The sequence below is a fragment of the Atractosteus spatula genome, chromosome 14, assembly GCF_055471065.1.
Source record: "Atractosteus spatula isolate fAtrSpa1 chromosome 14, fAtrSpa1.hap1, whole genome shotgun sequence".
NCBI classification, from domain to species: domain Eukaryota; kingdom Metazoa; phylum Chordata; class Actinopteri; order Semionotiformes; family Lepisosteidae; genus Atractosteus; species Atractosteus spatula.
The window spans coordinates 10,988,614-11,009,647 of NC_142719.1; the positions used below are offsets into that span (position 1 = coordinate 10,988,614).

The 21,034-nt window shown below is 42.1% G+C and overlaps 2 protein-coding genes across 6 annotated transcripts in view; both read right to left on the reverse strand.

Moving 5' to 3' along the window:
- Positions 1-3,621: 3,621 nt before the first annotated feature.
- On the reverse strand, positions 3,622-4,104 carry trnp1 (TMF1 regulated nuclear protein 1). The gene has a single exon (XM_088931521.1). The coding sequence runs from the start codon at positions 4,102-4,104 to the stop codon at positions 3,622-3,624; it is 483 nt and encodes a 160-aa protein (XP_088787647.1).
- A 10,515-nt stretch (positions 4,105-14,619) lies between these two features.
- rps6ka1 (ribosomal protein S6 kinase a, polypeptide 1) overlaps positions 14,620-21,034 on the reverse strand; it is an 89,650-nt gene continuing 83,235 nt past the window's right edge. For all 5 annotated transcript variants that reach the window (XM_088931847.1, XM_088931846.1, XM_088931844.1 and 2 more), the window contains 6 exons: positions 20,690-20,848; positions 20,199-20,360; positions 18,923-18,999; positions 18,228-18,345; positions 17,495-17,632; positions 14,620-16,784 (listed from right to left, as the gene is read on the reverse strand). In XM_088931847.1, coding sequence (XP_088787973.1) covers positions 16,662-16,784; positions 17,495-17,632; positions 18,228-18,345; positions 18,923-18,999; positions 20,199-20,360; positions 20,690-20,848 — 777 coding nt within the window. In that variant the 3' untranslated portion in view covers positions 14,620-16,661. The remainder of the gene's footprint in view (positions 16,785-17,494; positions 17,633-18,227; positions 18,346-18,922; positions 19,000-20,198; positions 20,361-20,689; positions 20,849-21,034) is intronic.

The window sequence follows — 21,034 nt, forward strand, 5'->3', positions numbered from 1 at the left end:
CGTGCAACGTGCTGGTGTCAGTGACTCACTGAAGCAGCACTCCAGCCTACATGCAGTACTGTGTCCATCCCACACAAGTGCTTGACTGAGGAAAATGTTTGAAAGCACCTCTCCAAAGATTTTACGTCTCTTGGAGTCACGGAGGAAGCATGATTGGTGTTGATAATTGCTACATTGAAGAATTTCACAAAGCAAAAGAACCAGTGCAGAATTAGTGGCACAACTACATATCAAAGCCATACTCCAGCCCTTTTAGCAGTCTGTTACATTAGCATTTATGCATTTATCTGCTGGCTAGAGCCCAAAATGCACATGTATAAAGCTGTTATAAATTGATTTGAATCCTGAGAGTAACGGGGTGTCTTGTTGTTTTACTGGTTTCAACAAAGAAATGCATAGATGCTTAGTTAAAAAGCAAATGTTGCCTGGCTTTGGTGGCTAAATGTTGCCCCTCGCCATTATAGAAAGAGAATCAATTCACTCAAGCAGTAATGGAGGAGCCCCATTCTCTAGGGTCTTTCGCAAGGAAGCAGAGGAAGTATGATCTTGTTTCTGTTTGGTTCCTCAATTTCTGGCACTTAGAAAAACAAATCATTCGCTCTAACTGGCCAAGTGAAACAAAACTAGCTATGTTAACTTTGAGAAATAGATGCTTATGAGCCCTCTGTTGTGCATTAGCTATAAAAAAAATAAAAAACTAAAAAAAAACTCTCACGTTTTTAACTACACCCCTTTACGTGTCACTCAGTAAAACAAGCTAAAACTACATAATAAAAACTCCATTTAAAGTTATGACTTGAATGAAAATTTCTGCCTTCTTTAAGCAATATGTTCTCTTCACCACATTTTTCATTCAGTTGTATAGAATCATTCTATAACGCAATCCACTGTATTCCTACAGTCCACCTTTCTGCATCCATCTTTTATCAGGGCATCACTGATCCAGTGGAGGCTGCCTGCAACATGGCTACATGGATCCTTTCCCAGAAGAATACCATTTAAGGTGGGGTTTTCTTTCTGGAATGCCAGTCCACTTCAGGGTCACAGAGAAACGAACAATTTCGAGTAGTTACTCAAACCTAACCAGTCTGTTTTCAGAAAGAGGGAGAAAACTGGAGAAACAAGTGAAAAGCCTTACACACATGAGAACATGCAGACTTTGCAAATAAATACTTTAGAATATGGGTGGAAAATAGCTTTTGTGAGACTACATGAAGTGCATCATGCTTACATTCAGGCCCGTTTTTCCCTTTTTTGCATAAGATTTTTTTCTATACTCCTCTTTCTTCAGCACACATTTCCCGTTATGTGTTAAGACGTCCGCTGTGAATTCTGAGCCTCCCTTAGAGAGAGGTCTGCTTTGCAAGTCTTTGTCGCAACACTTTTATTTACTCTCTGTCACTAGGTGCTGATACTAAACTCTGAAGAACTGCTAAAGAATTAGGACAAATGATCACAAGATTCCTCCCAAAGGCAGGAGGTAGAACCAGAAATGAGGACATTGTATTTTGGGACCGCGTGCTGGCTGCTGCGTACCTCTGAGAAAAGCAGTAACGACCTTATTCTGAGAAAATAAACCTGCAAGTAACCCAGTTTTAAAGAACATTTTCAAGGACAAGTGGTAGCTTTTCTTACAATGTTACAATGAGCAACTGGGATTAAAAAAACGCTATTTTCTCATCTATGTACTGTATCATAAAAATATAACAACAAATACCCCACACATTAACCCATTACTTAGAATCTTTACAGCATTATAGGTGTAGAGTAGGAAAAATCAAATAATGAAACTTCCAGTCTACTCCAGTGTGAGTTTCTGGAATCAGCTGCCCTGAATTCCTTGGTTTTCTTTCCACATTAAATTTCCACATGAAATCCGCATGAAGCTCTCAATTATCAAATTGAACTCATTGTTTGCTTAACTGGACAAGGAAGCCTTTACTCGTCTTAAGAAGATGGAGATTTAAAGAGACCTATAACACCTGCTGGACAGCAGTCCCTGAGGAACCAGAGTGGGGACCCCTGGTCTAATGTACTGTTATAGTAAATAATTAAAAAGCTTCTTGTACACGGATTCTTTACTGTCATTGATTGAAAGTTTCAGTATAGTATTTATATGAATATAGTATTTAAATGAATTTGAGAATAATAACAATACAGAGGAACTTGGATAACCAGTGCTTTGCTTTAAAAGCTATAAAACTGGATGCAACACATCTCCTCACTACCTTACTGCCTACCCAAATCAATTAATACCTTAATTTCTGTAGAAACTTTTTATTCTCACATCTTTTGTGGAAGATACATGAAGCTGTGTTTTTACGATTTAGCCAGACAAGACCATAACTGCTACTTTTGTGGTCGTATAAGGACCTGCACACCCCAAGTCAAGTTCAAATAATTCTATTTGGAAATTGATTTTTCTAGTAATTTTGCATTGGTATACATAAGTAGCATGCATTTTCACTTTTTTTCTCCTGTAAATATGATCTGCAAATTGGATTGTTCTCGACAAAGTTACGACAAAAAGATATTGATATCTAGGATCTACTGAGATCCAGTACAATTTACCTCCTGAGAACAGTACAGAAACTTGCAAGAAAAAAATCTTTAGTCCTGTCTAGCAGCGTTTTCCAGAAATATCAGTTAGGAGACAGAGCCAACTTGATAGTTTGACAAAACCTGGAAACAAACAACATTCTGTTAGATGTAATAGCAGATTAAATTGGTCAAAATCTTTAGTCAATCTAATGTACGCAATCTGCTCAGTGAAGATATACAGTACACCACCTTTAGATATAACTGAGGGTCTCTTTCTGAAGGTGTGTTGTTAAGCCTGTTTGTGGAAAGATTGCAGCAGTGCCTTTCAAGATCATGATGGAGAGATACAAAGTGGATTGTTTGATCTCCACTGACAGTCCTATTCCCCTCTCCACAATGTCTGGATAGCGAAATCTGAGCCTGCTTGCAGAGAAGGGCAGAGGATCCAGCCCTCGGATCCAGCTTAAAGCCAATTCCCACACAAGACTCGCACTGATAGGTACTGTAAGTGTGTCAAAACCCCCCCCCATTACAAACACAGGCATGTTGTAATACACATCTGTCTAAGGGAATTAACAGCTCAGATGCTCTCACTGTCCGGTGCTGTTACATAAGATTACAGCATAGCCCTTCTAGTGTCATTAGCAGGTTTGGGAAATCAAACCCTTTACCTCAGCAGTGACTGACCTCTCATGGTTATGCAACGCTAATTTTTTACATAACCTGCAAACTAGAACTGAAGACCGTTACCTTACAGCTGAGCGTTGCACGTATCCCTGGAGCCAAAGTCTCCAGGAAAACAGCAGCAGGCTCTGACATGTCCTTTCCTGTTGTAACTGAAAAACAGGGATGTTAAAAAAAAAGGACAAAAAAAGATACTTTTCCTTATCCGCCGAGAGGAGTCTCAAAAGTTTTGGTCTGAAGAGTTGAGAGAGAAAAAAAGGATTTGTTGGGCTTTGAATGCGGGGCAAATATTTACTGGCATTTAGAAAGCAAACCCAGTTTTATGGGTGAAGAGAGTTCAAAGAGCTAAAGGCAATCCAGGCACAGTTCTAGTGGAGGTCACCATGGCAACAGGGCCTACTTGAACTTTACAGGCAAAGGTAGACAGGTCCTGAGACCTAACATGGAGGCAAAGACGATGGTAGGTCGGTGCTTCTTGAACTTGAGGGTCTTCTTCTTCAGGCTGCGGCAGTTCTCTGCGGCATAGAGCTCCCCCTGCTGGGCGGCGCCAGAAATGCGGGCCACCAGCTCCCCGTGTTCCACCACCTCCTGTTCGGACTGCACAAAGATGTCATGGAGCTCCTGCAGCCTGCTCTCCATCTCCAGGATGACCCGCTGACGCTCCTCCACCTCCAGAAGCCTCCGGCGGGCCGCCTCAAACTCCATGCTGCAGCTGGGAGTCACCAGCTTGGAGGACGGGGCAGTGACGGACGCTGACGGGGGCTCGGACTTTGGCAGGGTAGCCACGCGCTTGAAGTCCCCCAGGGAGATGGAGCGGCGCGTGGCAGAGGCTCTGGGCTTGGGTCCTTGGCTCTCCATTTCTTGGCAGTGTCCCTTCATGGTCAGAGACTGAGCAGAGCTGGTGAGTAGCTTGTTTAGATCTCCTCAGATGGGAAGGAGAGCACAGCCTGCTCCTACTCCTGCTTCATTCATTAATAAGAGATTCACAGCAGCTCGGGGACTGTGTTTCTGCCTGCGATTGGCTGCCTGGTCGATGACTACATCGCCTGCCGAGTGGCTGCCTTCCTCTCTGAGTCCCGCCCCCTTTCCTGCTTTCCCCCTCACTCCCGGTGCTCGGTGCGAGAACTGCTTACTTTTCCAAAAAAAAAAAGCAATTGTTTTTCTCTACCTCTCTCTCCACCTCAGCGGTCAGCCCTCCCCATCCACCTCCTTACCTCCCCCCTTCCCTCCCAGCTCCAGCACTCTTCCGCCTCCATCCCTTCCACACGTTGCCCGTAGCAACAAGGCCTTGACGTCAAGTGGCTTGTCTCCGGGGGTGTGCCTGCTCTTCTCTCAGAGCGCTCAGAGCTATCAGCCCCATCAGGGTTGTCTTTCCAACTGCGAGCTCCCTGACGTGGAAGCAGACCTCGGATGACGTTTTTGTAGCTGTTCTGCCCAGAAGTGGCAGAAAGTAACAGGAGAGAAATGGACAGTAACAAGATTAAAGGGTGGCTAAGGATATGTGCGTGTTTGAGCCCACTTCCCAAAACTGGGAGTTTGGGGGGGGGGGGGGTGATTGATACAGCATATTTCACACTGTGCAGGACAGCTGACAGCCCATTTGGTGCGTTGCGTGAGCTTTAAAAATATCATATCAGGATAAACACTATAAACAAAGAGGAAAAATTCTATTTGATACCTCTCCTTGTTGGTAAAAAAAAAACATATTTCAAAACAAGCTTTTTCACTTCTCTTTTTTCTAGAATACTCAGAGTTTCTGATAGCTGGTGCCCCTGTGTTTTGATCACTTGCTTCCTAAAAAAGCTTTGCCTTTTCTGATTGGGGAGACACTCTTTACAAGAGCTCCCTCTTATTTGAACTTGATTTTTTTAAAACTGAGCTGTGAATAACTGGATCAATCAGTTGCTTAATTAGGAGAAGTTAATGTGCTTTTACAAATCTTACCAGAACCAGAAGCCAAATAATAATAATGATAATGTTTCTTTATTAGCCCTATACAATTTCTTACATTAGGAATTCATCTTTTCGCATACCCCAGCTTTTCTCCATGAGACACAGACAAGGAGAGAAGCTTGGGGTCAGAGCACAGGGTCAGCCATTGTACGGCACCCCTGGAGCAGTTGGGGTTAAGGGCCTTGCTCAGGGGCCCAACAGAGTAGGATTCCTCTGCCAGCTGCGGGATTTGAACCAGCAACTTTCCAGGCACAGGCGCAGATCCTTAGCCACAGAGCTACCGCTCCGCCTATAACCTACCAGTATAGGACTTTGGACAGTGGGAGAAAACAGGAGCACCCAGAAGAATCCTGCACAAACTCCACACAGATGGCACTCCAGGAATTGAACCTATAACTCCAGCGCTGCAAGGCTTGCTGACTAAATTAGTAGAATAATTTCTACTGTTAGTTATAAAATAATGTGTATATAACGGTAGGTCCACACATCCTACAGTTAGCAATTTCAAGACCGCATTCACTTTGATATTACAGACTCCAAACCTTTCCTCTTGTTTCCTGGGATCTTTTACTCAAGAAACACTCCTCTGCTCCAGGGGTAGTCAAATCCCAAACCTTCCAATACATATAACAGCATATAACAGTTGTGTTAAACCTGCCATCTAACTGTTTGATCAGAATACCAATTCATTCAATTGGTTTATACAAAATAGGCAGCTGGTTATATGGAATACTGTATTTTCAATGGAGTGTATCAGGCATACTCCTGTAAGACTTCCCCAGTCCTTGACTACTACACTGCCTCTCCCCAAGGAGCAAGGACCAGCAAAGCAAAATAATTAAAAAATCAACCGATCATGTACAAAGCAAAGTAAAAACACATTGTGCCAGTTTCTGATGTCAACAGTGCAGAGGAGGCACATTACAGCAGGACCTTAGGCTGAGTGAGCGATATGCGACTTCCACAGCTAAGCCACGTACTGTACAGACCATTACTTTAAAACTCGGATTAGACTGAGAGAGATATGCTACTCTGCCATTAGTCTTGAACATTCTGTTTCTGTTACCTTAAAGCAGGGTACATCTGGGAGTCAGTGTACTGGAATAAAAAAGATATCTTTCTGAGCAAGTGTCCTGTATAAAAGGTCTCTCAGGTCTCACCATTTTGATTTGGATCTTTTTTGTTCATCTTTTTAAAAAAAAGAGTAACAAATTCAATTTTCCACATGCAATTTTATCATTACTTCCATTTGTTTTCATTACTAGCTTATTCCTAGTTTAAGTGTCCAGACAAACCATTCTGGAAAAATCCTGGAATCTTGGGCACACAGGACAATTTAGAGACTCATTAATACTTGTACTTTAATATATTGTTTGTTAAATCATTCTGTCATAAATGCACTGGGCTTTCATCCTTTAAAAATAAAGATTTCTATGCAACAGCAATGACCACGCACACAAATACTGTAGACTTAAAAATTCTTCACTGAAAATCTGCTTAAAAAACAAGCCAAGCAGATAATTGTTATTTTACGCTTCGATTACAGCACAAAACTGTTGTGTGCGCTGTTTCAGTTGAGAATAAATTTTAAAAGGTACATCAAAATTTGGCCACCCACTAATGAGATTGTTGCTAAGCAACAGGCAGGCCATTCCACAGTAAAAACAGTCCAGTTAATCAATCTTCTGCCTTGGCTGAATTAATAAAATAGGGGAAAAAAGTGCATGGTTACCATAGCAGCAGACAATAGGAATGTAATCTGAGATTAAAATAAAAATATGACCACTGTAATGGAGGATATCCATTAACAGTGATCACATTTCCTACAGAGCTTTAAAAGCAATTAGGATAAGGGGGTACCAGTAATTAAAAGATATTGCTCAGTCAGCAACACTTCAATCTTTTTGTTTTTTTACAAAGGCTGTTTTTTGGTAAACGTGACAGGTCAGTCACATGAGTTTCAGGGAGTGTAGTCTCCAACAATCCTACATTAAAGAATCCATTCCCCAATTATATAAAAGAGTATTTTCATGTCTTTAAGCCTATGTTTCATTATTAATACAATTTGGGATTTTGTCAGACTGTCCAGGAATATAATTGATTGCTTTATGTATGACAGTGATGGGAGACTATCTGAGGGTGATAGATAAAAAAAAAATCTTTTTAACTTTTGATGTGAAGGCTAGTGAACAGGGCATGCTGACAGCTGAGTCACAAGGGAATGACTGCAGTTAGGTTTTTGACTGCTCTGAATGTTTATCTTTTAATACACAGTTAGCATTATATCAGTTGAACAGGGAGCTGATTTAATAAGTTTTTCATTCATATTTACTACTAAGAAAGCCTCATATTTATCTAGGCACAAGGTCATCTGAAAGGTCTACTGTATTTGAGTTATCACTTTTACATTTTTTTTCAGTAAAAAAAAAGGAAAGAAAAAATCTTTATAACAAAACCAGCATGTTGAATTATTCACAAAAAGGATTCAATTTTGTTAAGGAGACCGGAACTATAGTACTTGCCACAAATTAGCACGTCACCTGCAGGCCATTAAATTAACTTCTTGTATATTCCCTTACAGAGTTTCTATTGGAAAAATAACTGATAGATATTTCTAGAGGGACTGGCCTGAGTATAACTCTAAATGATATCGCTGCTGCCCCAAGTACAACAATGCTTTGACATCTGTGAGACAAATATGAGCTACCTGCTTGACTATTTGCACGGTGAGGCTGAGCTTCTAGTAACTGTAGTGTTTGTGTCCCCTCTCTTTCCTGCTAGGTATTGCACCTTGGTTCTTTTTTTCCTTCATTAAGAGTGCTTGGTCTTGGCAGGGTCCGCACAGGGCTGTTTTTTCTCTGAGACATAACAGTATATTGAATGAATGTGTTATGTAAGACAATGAATAAAGGAAGCTATTATTAGCTCTGTGACAATGGAGCTGAGTTATCTCCTGGTGGAATCTATAAGACCGGACGATGCTTGGCCCATCACTTCGAACCTGCGCTGCGGACAGCGGTCCACAGCAATGCCCTTTTTCTCAGTGAAGGGGAACACGTGCAGCATTGCAGATGGTCTGCTTCAGGAGCTGTGGGGAAGGAAGCAGGAGGGCTGTGTTACCCCGCGAGAAGGCAGCAATAAAGCAGAAAAAGCTGACTGGCCCTTCGCCTGTCTGAGCAGCCCTGCCGAGAATACTCTCTCAGCACTGCCCCAGGCGGGGCTCGAGTTTCAATGCCCTGGCAAGGAGCATGTCGGCCAGCTTCTTCTCACAAGCAGAAATGTGAAAGCGCAGGCACCCACTGCGGCAAAGCGTCTGCTGCATTCCCTACATAGCTAGCTGCAGCCGACTTGAATTTGGGTAACTGTCGTGTCTGTTAGGAGCCATCAAAAACGTACAGTATGCAATTATAAGGCCTGATATACACTCGTTTGGCATCAATTAATATTTTATCAGATGGTTCGCTGGTCATCTCAAACATTAGCCCTCCAGAGGGAGAGAGAACAGTACGCTTGTGCTTCACGGAGAAAATCAAAACGGAATAACTCAAGTTTACGAGCACCGGGCACTTTTCAGCTTTGGATATTTTTCTCACATTTAAAAAGATATGTATTACATGAGGTTCACGGGAAATAACGCCATCCAGGAATCAGATGCTCTGCAAATGTTTGATTATTTAAGTATAATAAGGTTTGGCTTAACCTTCTTGGTTGAGAGGTAGCCTCCTGGGCGTAAGGTGAGGAGGCTGAACCCAGCAAGGGGGAGATGCAAAGGTGGAGATGGGGTGGATTTAGGATGAACATGAAAAACGCAGGATGAAGTGTGTGCAAGACTTATATATAGCACAAGTCGGTAAGACTTGCAATGTAAAACAGTTGGATGAGATGGGCTTATCTGTCACTATCCCTCGAAAACATGTGTTAAAAACTTCCATGAAACAGCTCAAAGGTCCTAATTTGTAACCTTTCTTATTTCAGCTTTTTCTTAAGTGTTATCACACTGTGGTTTGTATTGTTGTCATTGAGAGGCAAATCAGGACCAGTGTAGTTCGACTTTTCTTAACTGGAGGTTTGCGAAGGACAGCAGTCCTTAAATAGGGAATGTTTGTTGATTTTTACAAATGACGTGAGACACAAATGGAGCTGAAACTTTAAATTCACAGCCCATAAGTAGGGATAAAAACATTACTCTAGAGCTCATTACTCTCAGCGCAGGACAACATTTATGATTTCAAAATTTTATTACTTAAGGAGAAAGCTGTGGTTCCCTTATTAAACAGTAATGACCATTTTTGACTGGAACCTTTCAGGATCAACACCACACAATTCCAGTGCTCCAGGGTTATTGTAGCTACTGAGCTCTTCAGTAGTAAATGGAACTAATCTGCTTCCCAGATTGAACCCAAGTAATGACATAATGAGACAGAATAGAAAACTCTGAGGGACTTTGTGATGAGGGTCAGGGTCAGGCCTTGGTCTTGAACATCCCTGGTCCTGGAAAGTTCAGCAGTTCCCATGTGGCTGTCCAGGATCAAGACACCCCTGGCCTGAACAAATCACCTAAATACACTCTAAAAAGCATCTTCACTCACAGTCAATCTTACTGTTATGTGTCCTAATTCACAGTCCAGACACATTCACTAAACAATGGTGTCTCTGTATACTCACTGATGCGTGAATCAGTGCTGCTGCAGATTGACATATTGTATACCTGCTGAGTGAACAATAATAATTATGCCTCCTGTTATGCTACACAGACTGGAGATGATTTTCTAATCTTGTAATCACTTGTGGGCGGCACGGTGGCACAGTACTCAGTATTGCTGCTTTGCAGAGCTGGGACTCTGGGTTCAATTCCTGCGCTGCTGTACTGGATGTGTGGAGTGTTCATGTGGTTCCCTCCAGGTGGTAGGGTTTCCACCTCAAGACATAGTGGTAGGTTAACTGGCTTCTGGGAAAAGAAGCCCTGGTGTGTTCATCTGTATGTGTCTTGTGATAATCCGATGTCCTGTCCATGCTGCATGCCAGGATAGGCTCTGGCTTCCCTGGATTGGATAATGTGGTTAGAAATTAGATGGACGGATGCAATCACTAGCCATGCACAGCACATGTGCTGCAACTGGTACAACTGTACCAGTTCATCAGTCCAAGTCAGTGATATTTTCCTAAATGGTTCTCATTTCTGTATTATCTCTGGGCAGGCTGAGCAAAACCTGATCTGGGTCTAAATTTCTCATTTCTTTTTAAAATGTTTCTTTGCAGAATGTAGGTATTTTTTTAAATGTTGGGGGTTGATCAACATTCAGGAGCAAGGGACATCAGAAAAAATGTATTGAAATCTATTGAAAAAACAGTATTGAAGAATTATTCAGACAAAAATCTTTTTTTTCCAGAGAAAAGAGGCCTTCAGCACTCTCCAGTGAGGCCAAGTGGAACTCATCAAATGGCGAGGGACTGTGTGTGTCTTTACTGCAAATCTTTGAGCTCTTTATTGCAAGTCTTTACCCTTGCCTTCAAGATCATAGAATTAATACGTTTTATAATATATTTATAGCATTCTAAATAGGGCACTTCTGAAGGAGTGTTGAAATTTGGATTTTGTATGCTTTCCAGATCCCTCTTCATCTCTTAATCATACCAGCTATAAAGTGGGAAAGACCTACACTCTCCCACCCTCCACTAACTCATAACACATTTTTTAGTAATTTCCCTCATTGTGACTTTGTAAAAGTAGGAGTATAACATTATATGAGGAAGAATATAAAATTCATTGGTTTTGCAAACATACTTTGCCTCTTTGACCCTTTTCCATTGCGAGCAGAGGTATAAGCTGCCTTATGGGTTTAAACATGCCTGGATAGACAAAGAGAAGGACTGGTTTCCTTGCAAAATTGTCGCACTGCCTGGAACACTGGTGATGATACAGAGGCCGGGTTACAGCTAAGTCTCTGCCTCCAGATTTGAAGATACTGAAGAACAAACTTTGGCACAGAAGTTACAAAGTCACCAAGAGCCCAGAACAAACCCATATCCCTGCCACACCCCTTAGACCGTGCTGCATTTTGGCTTGAGCTCAGGTGTTCTAGCAATATGAGTGTTTTCTATATGGAGAGTCAGTATTGTAGCAGAATAGACAGAAAGTGAGCTCTCTCTCTCTCTCCCTGCCCCAGCATTCATTGGGCTGCAGCACTCTGCTAGATGTAATGTAGCAGAGAGAGATATCAGCACTTATAATAGCTGCTTGCAAGGTATGCAGATTTTGAGGTCACATGCTGTATGTGATATTTATATTGCAGAGCTCCTATACCTCACCCTTTAGACCACACTGGAGACTAACTTCAACACATGCACATTACTGGACAGTGTTTTACTTCTAAAAAGACAGCAGGTATAGTGCTCCTAGAATTAGAATAGAGTGAAATATGAGCTCCCCCTCTCTGCCACCATGACCCCCTAGACCAGTATTTCCAAACCTATATTGGACCGGGGAACCACATGCTTGAGGTCCTTTTCCTTTAAGGACTGTTTAAGAGGAATTGGGTCCATAGCAAGAATGCAATTCAGTAATGTTACTTAAGGTTACAGCAGGGACTGCTTAGCATTGCTTAGTGGCCTGTGGTGGTCAGAGGACGAGGGTTTGAGAAATGTGGCCCCAGACTACATTATAACTAATCAAACAGAGCAGAGCAAAATTTGTGAGCTCTGTTCCCAGGGCTCAATATTTAATTACACACTCCTCCCAGTGTAACTTAGACAGACATCTGTGCTTATACTAGCTACTTGCAACATATGTCAGTGCTGAGTGCACATCTTGTATGTGATGTTTAGCTCCATGAAGTTGGCCTCCCTACAAACAGCACAAAGAAACCCTTTGCATTTGTTTGTGCTCTGTCTGTGCTGGTTTGTGCTGTTGAAAGTAGTGCCTCAGGTTTTTGAATTACCCAGATATAGCACCTTCTTTTTCCAGGGTGTGACGTCACTCAGCTTCCCTACAACAGTGAAAAGAGTCAGAAAGAAAGAAGGCACAAAAGCACCTCTGATGGCACACATCAGCACAGACGGAGCATTAATGAATGACACTGGCTTGGCTCTTCTTGGATGTTATGTGCCCTTCTGGGAGGTGGAGTGCAGAGGGTTGCCAAATTCACAGAGCTGGAATGTTTGTATTGGAATACTTTACCAGAACTCCACTTTGACTACCTCTCCTGCCCATGAGAACTAACAGTTCCAGTGTTTTATAAAGATTTTTAAGAGAGATTTGGCATTTAAGTCTCTTGTTTCAACACTGTACTTACAGTAAAAGAGCAGAGACCCCAGGGTATATTTTAAATGCTAGAAGCATGCCATTATCAGCACACATCTTATATGTGATAATGCCAGCACATTTTCACCCTATTGCATTCCTTGCACTGGCAGTAGAAATGTTTTTTTATATATATACGGAGGGAAAGCCAGCACTTTGAGCCCAGTAGCATTTCTCCTTTCCTACTTTAGTATTTATTTAGCTTAATGTTATATAGCAGAGAGAGATAGCAGAGCTTCCAAGTAGCTGTTTACAACATATTCCTTTTATCAGAGCACACTGAAGTCCTCTTCCACCACACCTCTGACCTGACAAGATGCTAGCAATGTTATTTATTTTTTTTTTGCAGACAGCAGGAAATACTTGGGGACCTGGTGCTGTAGGCTTTTCGGCTAGGCTACACCTATAAAGGAGGCACTAGATCATTGTATATTTCCATTTTCACCTCTTCAGAACAAAAGAAAGGGTTTCAAAGGAGAGGAAGTCCCCTCTGGCCCATCTGGTGCATAAAAGCTTATGATCCCAGCATCTCATCCAGGTGTTTGTCGAAAGAAGCTGGGCTACAGTCTTCAACGACATGGTTGGACCACTTGTTCCAAACTCCTACCAGTCTTTGGGAAAAGCACCTCCTCTTCTCATTTATAAATACACAGTCTCCACTCTGTTTCACTGTTCATACTTAATATGAGTAGCAGTCACCTCCTACTTTCCTCTGTTCAAGACTAAAAAGGTTTGATCTTTCAGCCTGTCATTGGGAAGAGCCATTTAAGTCTCAGAATGCATCTGGTTGCTCTTTGTGATTTTATTCATATTCAAATTTTTATCTGACAGCTTTGGTAAATCATTATGTGTTGTGTGTATTACTATAACAATGCTCTTTTTATTACTACTGCTATGGATTTTACCATTGTCTTTAGACATTATTGTCAAGCCTTGTCATTTTTAACATGTTATCAGATGTAAAGGCACATCACCAATTATCCTCAGTCTCTCCATATTTGTCTTGTAACTTCTTTCCTATTTGCTTATTTTTAACTGCAAAAAAAAAGATTTTTGATACTTGATACTCAGTTTTGGGGAGTTGAAAAGAGGAATTCCAATGTCTTATTGGGCTAATAAACATGAATACATACGTTCTCACACATGCTTGTTCCTCTTTTTCCTATTGTAAAAAGATCACTAAATGTATTAATCAGCCCGTTGACACCAGCCAGTACTGAAGTGAAAGAGAACAGGGATAGAGGCAGTGCAGAGAGACACAAGGAGGGGAAATGGAAAGAGCTAACAGGCCAATCGCCTGTCTCAGAAGGATGGAAGGGATCTCCGCTCTCGCTTACGGCCAGACCATCTTGAGCACACCTGATCTCAGAAGCGAATGCTTTTTTGTATATTATTATTATCAATGTTGTTTTTTATACCACTGCTAGTATCACCATCTTGCCGTTGTCTTCAGTGGTTTAATCCCTTTAATTTAGAGATTAAAAAGCACATCCATTCTCCTCAGTCACCCCCCCCCAATATAACCCTTGTAACGTTTTCACTGTTCGCTCATATTTTGAACTGTAAGAGTACAAGAAAAAAGCCATTTATTTGATACTCAGAGTTTGGGAGAATTTGCAGGATTACCTTTTAAAAAAAAGGTCTTTGACTGTCAATGATCAAGCTACAGTATAGATCTAGGCACTTTTTGTCAAGCAAAGGGCACGCAGGTCTGGAAGGACACTACTGATTTGCAATATGGCCCAGACCTGAAACAGAGTTCTACCCATACTCTAAGAAAGCTGTTTGCGCGAGACAGTAACAAACAAGCCATTTTTATACACTTCTGTGATGACTAAATTGTCCCACAGCCTAAGTTAACTCATAATATTTCAAATAAGATCAAATGGATATAGCAAGAGCAGTGATCCCTGTTTAAAGAAAAACAAAGGAGACAGATGAGTTGTAGGAAACAGAGCAGAGGAAACAGGTCGAAGAGAGATAAGTTTTAATACAAAGGCATCTCAACATGATAAACCCCTGAGTCACCACAGAGAGACAAGGTAAGTACCGTCTGGAGCCCTGGGCACCCACACCCTGAAAGAACAGGGGAAACCGCAGAGAACACAGGCAATCACACAAGAACATTAGTACGGCGAGAACCTTCTACAGTCACATTTTATCCAAATATATAAAACTTGACAAAACCGAAGAGATTTTTTTTTTTACAAATATGTCCGACAATCTGTTGAAATGGTTTTGTGATTGCCATGATTGGAGGGCAAAAACATTGCGCAAACCATTATGCTAAATGACATTCCCAGGTGTGCTGACAGGCATCTAGCATTGAACAAAAAATACACCCAGCAAAAACATAAAACTGCAGAAAAAAACACAGACAGAAAATGCAAGTGACACCGCAATGATGCAGAAGATTTATGGTTACCAGCAACCTTGACACTACAGTGAATTTTCATATTGTGTTCTTATGCTTTGAGTATTTCTTGGTTTATTAAGAGTGATATTCTCTTTCCTGCACAATGACTAAGGATCCTATTAGAACCTATTAAAGCAGAAAGACCGATGGCTTCTAATTGGAATGTGGACCACCTGCTGGTCAATAAACAGAACACTTCTCAGCAAAGGTCTGCCCAGGAGAAGAATAGAATCCTGTTTTTTTTTTTTACCGAACCCTGATCTGGCTGTACGGGAGTGTGCTCACATCGTTTTGGAATTTTCCTGCACATTTGTTTTAATTTGAGATTCAAAACCTGGGCATAGGTTCTATACCATGCAATTTGTACAAGCAGGGTGTATTCATTTGCCCTCATTTTGCCACAAAAGTGTAAGCCCAAGTGTGGTTTCCTAAGAAGTTTGGATTAACCAGGGGTGTCCCCAGTCAGTTCTTTAAGTCTTACTTAGAGCAGTTGAACAGCTTCTCCCAGCTCTTCAGGTACTGCAGCTTTAAAGAGGCCTAGAAAACCAGCAGTCAAGATTGAGAACCCCTGACCTACAGTGAGCATCTCACCACCTGGTTCCCTTGTACTCTTGTATGAAAACTGACTATGAAAGACTGACCTCTTAATATTTAAACAGATTCTCCAGGAATAACAGTTTAGGTGGCATATGCAATATTCAGTCAACATAAAGAAAACCCCATCTTTATCTGCGACTAAATTATCTTTAAAATGCAATTATTTATTATTCTGGTCTCCAGCAGTGTACTGGAGTTCTCAATGAGTAGTACAGTCTTAGAGTGTCTCTCCCTATCCCCTTTTCAATTTTAGCAGAGAATTTGGGAAAAAAATCAATTTTTACCCCTGAAACGTTTCTTACTGTTGCTTAATCTCTTGTGCCCAAAATTCCACATGACTTTTTTTTATAAAATAGGAAAGGAAAATGGCAAAAACCACATTCAAATGGCAAAATTAACAAAGTCCAAGAAAACCAGAAAAAGGAACACAGTATCTAAACATGCCATTAGCTGACTCATGGACAACTGTACATCAAGAATACTTTTACAAATGTTTTTTGAAAGAATGCCATTTCTGAGCCACAGATGCCAGCACATTACCGAAGCACAAAGCCCAGGGTAGCACACAAGACGCAACACAAAATGTAAGACAAGCCTTATGTGTTTGAGTCTTGGATTCTGTCTCTAATGCACTGAAAAACTCCAAGTATAAATATGGATTTTTTACCACCAGAATCTGAAAGTAATCGCAGGCACAATACAGTAGCTTCTACGCACAGTGTCTGTGTGGTTATCTGGTGCACGTTAGTGGACCTCATGTGGTTCTATAAATGCTTGCAGTAAAGTGCGTTCACATAGGTTTTCTTTATTCAGATCCAAGAACCCCAGCTGTAATCCTCAATCAAAAATGAAACACAGAAATACAAACACAACCGTATGAATACGTAGAGCTGGCTATTTTTTTAAGAAAGAAATACTGATGTGCAATTTGTTTCTAAAAAAAAGCAACCCTGAAGAATAAGCAGATGTTCATGTGGTCAACACACCGCTTGGCCAACTGAGGCATGCTATGGAGACACACCGTCCTTTACAGATAAATACAACCACGCTGCAACCCCTATTCTGCCACTGACAAAGCCCAATAAAATGACAAGAGTCCATCATGCATCAGCTGCTGGAAGGTCACTGCCCACGGCGCCGTATCCATAGCGACCTGGCTTGCGCCACGCCCTACAGGGAGGTGGAGGGAAGTTTCTTCACTCTCCTCTGAGCCAGAATGGAGGCCTCGATTGGCTTGAGCTGTGGTGTGGGTTTGGAGCTCTTGAGCGCTGAGTATGTTGCTGCCATTGCGCCCTGTGAGGCAAAGCACAACGCAACACAGGGCTCAGTTAATCAGCTGAACATTACAAGTGTTGAAACTACATTTTTCAGGAACTTCTTAAGGTATCAGCTGGGTCAGGAAACTTAAGATCCTGTAGTTTGTGTCTGGACAGGATGTTCAGTTAATGAAATGGTCACCCGCATGGGCCAAATTATAGCACTGTCTCCTGCCTCTAACCCTCTGATTTCTTATTCAGACCTTGCTATTCTGATACAGAACACATAACCTTTAATTACCCCTCAAAGTCAGAGGACAGGAATACAGGAGTATAGAAAATTAAATCTATTGCAAGAGTGGTCAACCCTGGTCCAAAGTGTTTTAAAAAAAGATGATTTAAGGGTGATGCTTAAGACGTCCACTTCAAACACTGGCTACCCCCGATTTTTTGGGGTTTACTGATAAACTAGCAACGATATAGAACAGTTCTCAAAAACATGCAAGAACCTTAAAATTAGCATGATGTAATCAGTCTTAATCCCTCTGTAACCAATACAAAAAATAAATGGTGTAAAAACCACAGTAATTCACGTGTTTCTTTTGTTAAATAAAAGCATTGAGAACAACAGCAAATGCTGAAGGGCACTCAGCTAAATTTAAACCCTGCAAAGGTTATTTATCCAGATTTTAAGGTGTTTCTGCAGACACTGTCCTGTGGAAGCTGCGAAACCTGGGAAGAAGGTACCTTGACTAGCTGGGCATCCTGGTGCTGTAGCTGGCTCTGAGGCAACTTATCACGGTGGACTATCCAGGAATGCTTCAGGACCTGCTTGGCTGTCAGGCGTTGGTGAGGGTCTATATGCAGCATTTTGGACACCAGGTCCTAAGGAGGTCCCAGATAGACAAGAATCACTGTCCAGCTCTTTGTTATTATTATCTGATCATTACAATTAATTTATCTGGAACTGGCTTGAAGGCAGCTTACTAGGGACTCTTATATTCTTATATATGAACATTTGGTTAAAACTCCCATAGTCTACTTCAGCCTCAACAAAGAAACAAACACCACTGGGCCTGAGAGGAACAATACGTTAAACATTCTACAATTTAATGCATTCTTGTCTTCCTTCCATGATACATAGCTATTTGGCTGAGATATCTGCCAAGACAGAGCTCCAATGTGGAGAATTAGGGCTGTCTTCTCAGTAAAACATTTGTATCAAAACTCTTGGGAACATTTTGAACAAACAAGGTGTTGATGCTGATTCAAAAATTGGCTGAAAGATATTCCTGTATCATCTGTGACTTTTGTAATGTTTTCCATTCTTAACCCACTCTAAATTCAGTCTCTCAGCCTCAATTCACAATTAGAACTAATAAAAGCTTATGTGGCTTATAGCCACAGTCTACTGTATGCAAAACCAATCAGTTAAAAATAAAGTCAGATGAAAATCCCATGAGAGCTTCTGAAGGCTCACCTTGGCAGCATCTGAGATGGTATCCCAGTTTCCCCCTTTGAGGTTAAAGCGCCCACTCCCGATACGTGACAGGATCTCACTCGGGGTGTCATCGGGACCGTTCGCAAAAGGGGTACACCTGGAGAGAGAGGGGTGTCAAGGTCAGCTGGTTCACAGCACCCGCCATTCGACCTCATAAAGCAACTACAGTACAAAGAAGAACAATTTTCCTATTACAGAACTAGAGCCAGGAAGAACAGAACCGAATTAGAACCATCTTTATTCACCAAGTACATTTCAAGGAATTTACTCTGGTGTACATGATGCTGTAAAAACATTTTACATACTGTACACCATACCCAAACAAGACTCCTGGACATCATTAAGATAGTGCACATACAGTATAACTAAGAACACGTATCACTTCATCTGTGTTCTACTGAGATCACAGTTATCACAGCCTACTGTATATGGCACTTTCTGTTCTGAAAACTATGATTACCTCCAAAGCAAAATTCATGTCATACAGTGTTCTTACATGTCTGATTCCCAGGGTGCTTTGCAGATAGCACCCCAGAAATTGCACCCGGGGCTCCAGCGATGTGAGACTGAAATGCTCTTATTGAATTATCGACTCACAAGGGCTGCCAGTCCAGCAGGGCTTTCAGAATCCTGGCCAGAGGCCTCAAAGCTAACGCACTGTGGATTCCACTCACCCAGCCAGCATTGTGTACAGCAGGACTCCCAGGCTCCAAATGTCACACCCCTCATCGTAGCCCTGGCGTTTCAGGACCTGAGCAATTGAAGAAAAAAAACGTACAGAAGAAGCAGGTTTTATTTATACCAAACTTTCATTTAGTACTGAGAAAGCCGGGCTGGTCTTGACAGCACAAGACTATGTTGTATTATTGCAGCAGGGTCTACAAGACCTTGCAGGCTCCACTTTCTCCACATTTTATTCTTAACTGAAATCGCTGCACAGCATTTTAACACCCCCTGCCCCCCCCCCCCACCATCTTAATAAATAAGAAATGGGTGATTTATCCATCCGCTCATTATCAGAATTGCCTGTTCCAGAAACCGAGAACACATGGCAGGACAGGACTGAGAAAGAGCACTAAACTGCTGCTGCCCTGAATGACACACCTCAGGACTTCACAGGGGCAATCTCGAACAGGCAATCAGACTAGCCACTGTCCTTGGGAAGTGGAAGGAAATTGATGCAGACTCAGGGAGAACCGCACAGATGGAGCCCTCAGACCAGAACTGAACCCAGGGCCCAACACTGCTAACTGCTGAGCCACTGTGTAATCAAATTATTAGCTCTGACTGAGTAATTGCAAGCTGATCTGGATAGAAAACTGGGAAAGCCCTGCGGCTGAACGCGCATGAGAAGACTACAGGTTTCAGTGGCTCTGGCTTCTACTTGTTCGCTCTCTACAGTTTACGGCCTCTTGTTCACACTCTCTACAGTAAACAAGCCATGTTCTGAAAACAGGACCACACCTCCTTCTGTTGTGAATGTCAGCTTCACGCAATTACAAACACAACTTAACTTTTACTCCTCCTCATCCTCTCTTCACCTGGCAGCACCAAGAGAATAGGTGAGTTCACCTGCACCAATTTTTTGTCACCTGCTCCAGACCTATTTACTGTATTTAGACCAAACATTAATATTCTATTATTAATTTCAATGTTTTTGTACATTATATTGCACTGTTTTAGGTTTGCTTACTGTAGGCTTCCTTTCGGTATTGGTGTTTCATCTAAGTGTATCCTCAGTACTTTCTGACCCTTGTTGTTTGTTGTTTCAGTTGTTTAGTATTATGCTGAATTATTGTATTTACAGACTTTAGTTTTTGCGTACGTACAGCTTACTGAGTGTTTTGAACAAAAAAGGTGCAATTTATTCAATCAACCATTCAGAACACAGCCTGCCAACTTGCAGCATGATGTCTTGCAGCTTGGGGTGTGTGGCCCAGGGACACTGACCTCAGGGGCGACGAAGTTGGCGGTGTAGCATGGGGTCATCAGTAGCCCATTCTCCGCCCTCAGCTGCTTGGCGAATCCGAAGTCACAGATCCTCAGGGACTCTGGGTTCCCCGACTCATCCACATACAGGATATTGCTGGGCTTCAGGTCTCTGTGGACCACCTGTAGATTGAGGATTGTGGGACAGTAACTCAGAAGGCAGTCCTGTGACAACCACCTCACACCTGCATCTTGGCTGCTTATTGGCTTCCACAGACAGGTTAAAGGTTAACATGGAGGATACAACTCTGTACTGAGACAAAAACTAAAGACAAGTGCAGACCAGGAGGGAGAAGGATGAAAGGCCTTTTTCTGAATTTTTCACTGTACTGTATAACCCTGAGACACTGACTGCAAGAGGCTGTTGTGCTCCATGAAGGGCACAACCTCTCCATAGAGCTATAGGTCCTCCAACGTACCCCCTGTGAGTGCACGTCTTACATCTTACTTACCCCCTGTGAGTGCAGGTACTCCACTGTCTTGGTGATGGTGTAGAGGACGGCGCTGGCCTCGCGCTCAGAGAAGCACTTCTGTTTCAGGATCCTGTCCAGCAGTTCCCCGCCTCTCATCAGCTCTGTCACCAGGTACACGTACTTCCCATTGTCGTACACCTGTCGCCAACAGCACACCGCCTCAGTAAAGATGCCCCACCGGCACTCTGGCCTCGGGCACTCTTCCCCAGCCATGTCTGGCCAAACGTTTCTAAACTTTTGTTAGTTGTGCTGCTTCAGAACACTTCCCCATGGTTAGCCACCTCTTCTTTCTTAATCTCTGCTGAAACATCTTTTCAGTGATTT

Bases quoted from the DNA above. Each gene is read 5' to 3' on its own strand.
- trnp1 (XM_088931521.1), bottom strand. From the start codon at position 4,104: ATGAAGGGACACTGCCAAGAAATGGAGAGCCAAGGACCCAAGCCCAGA.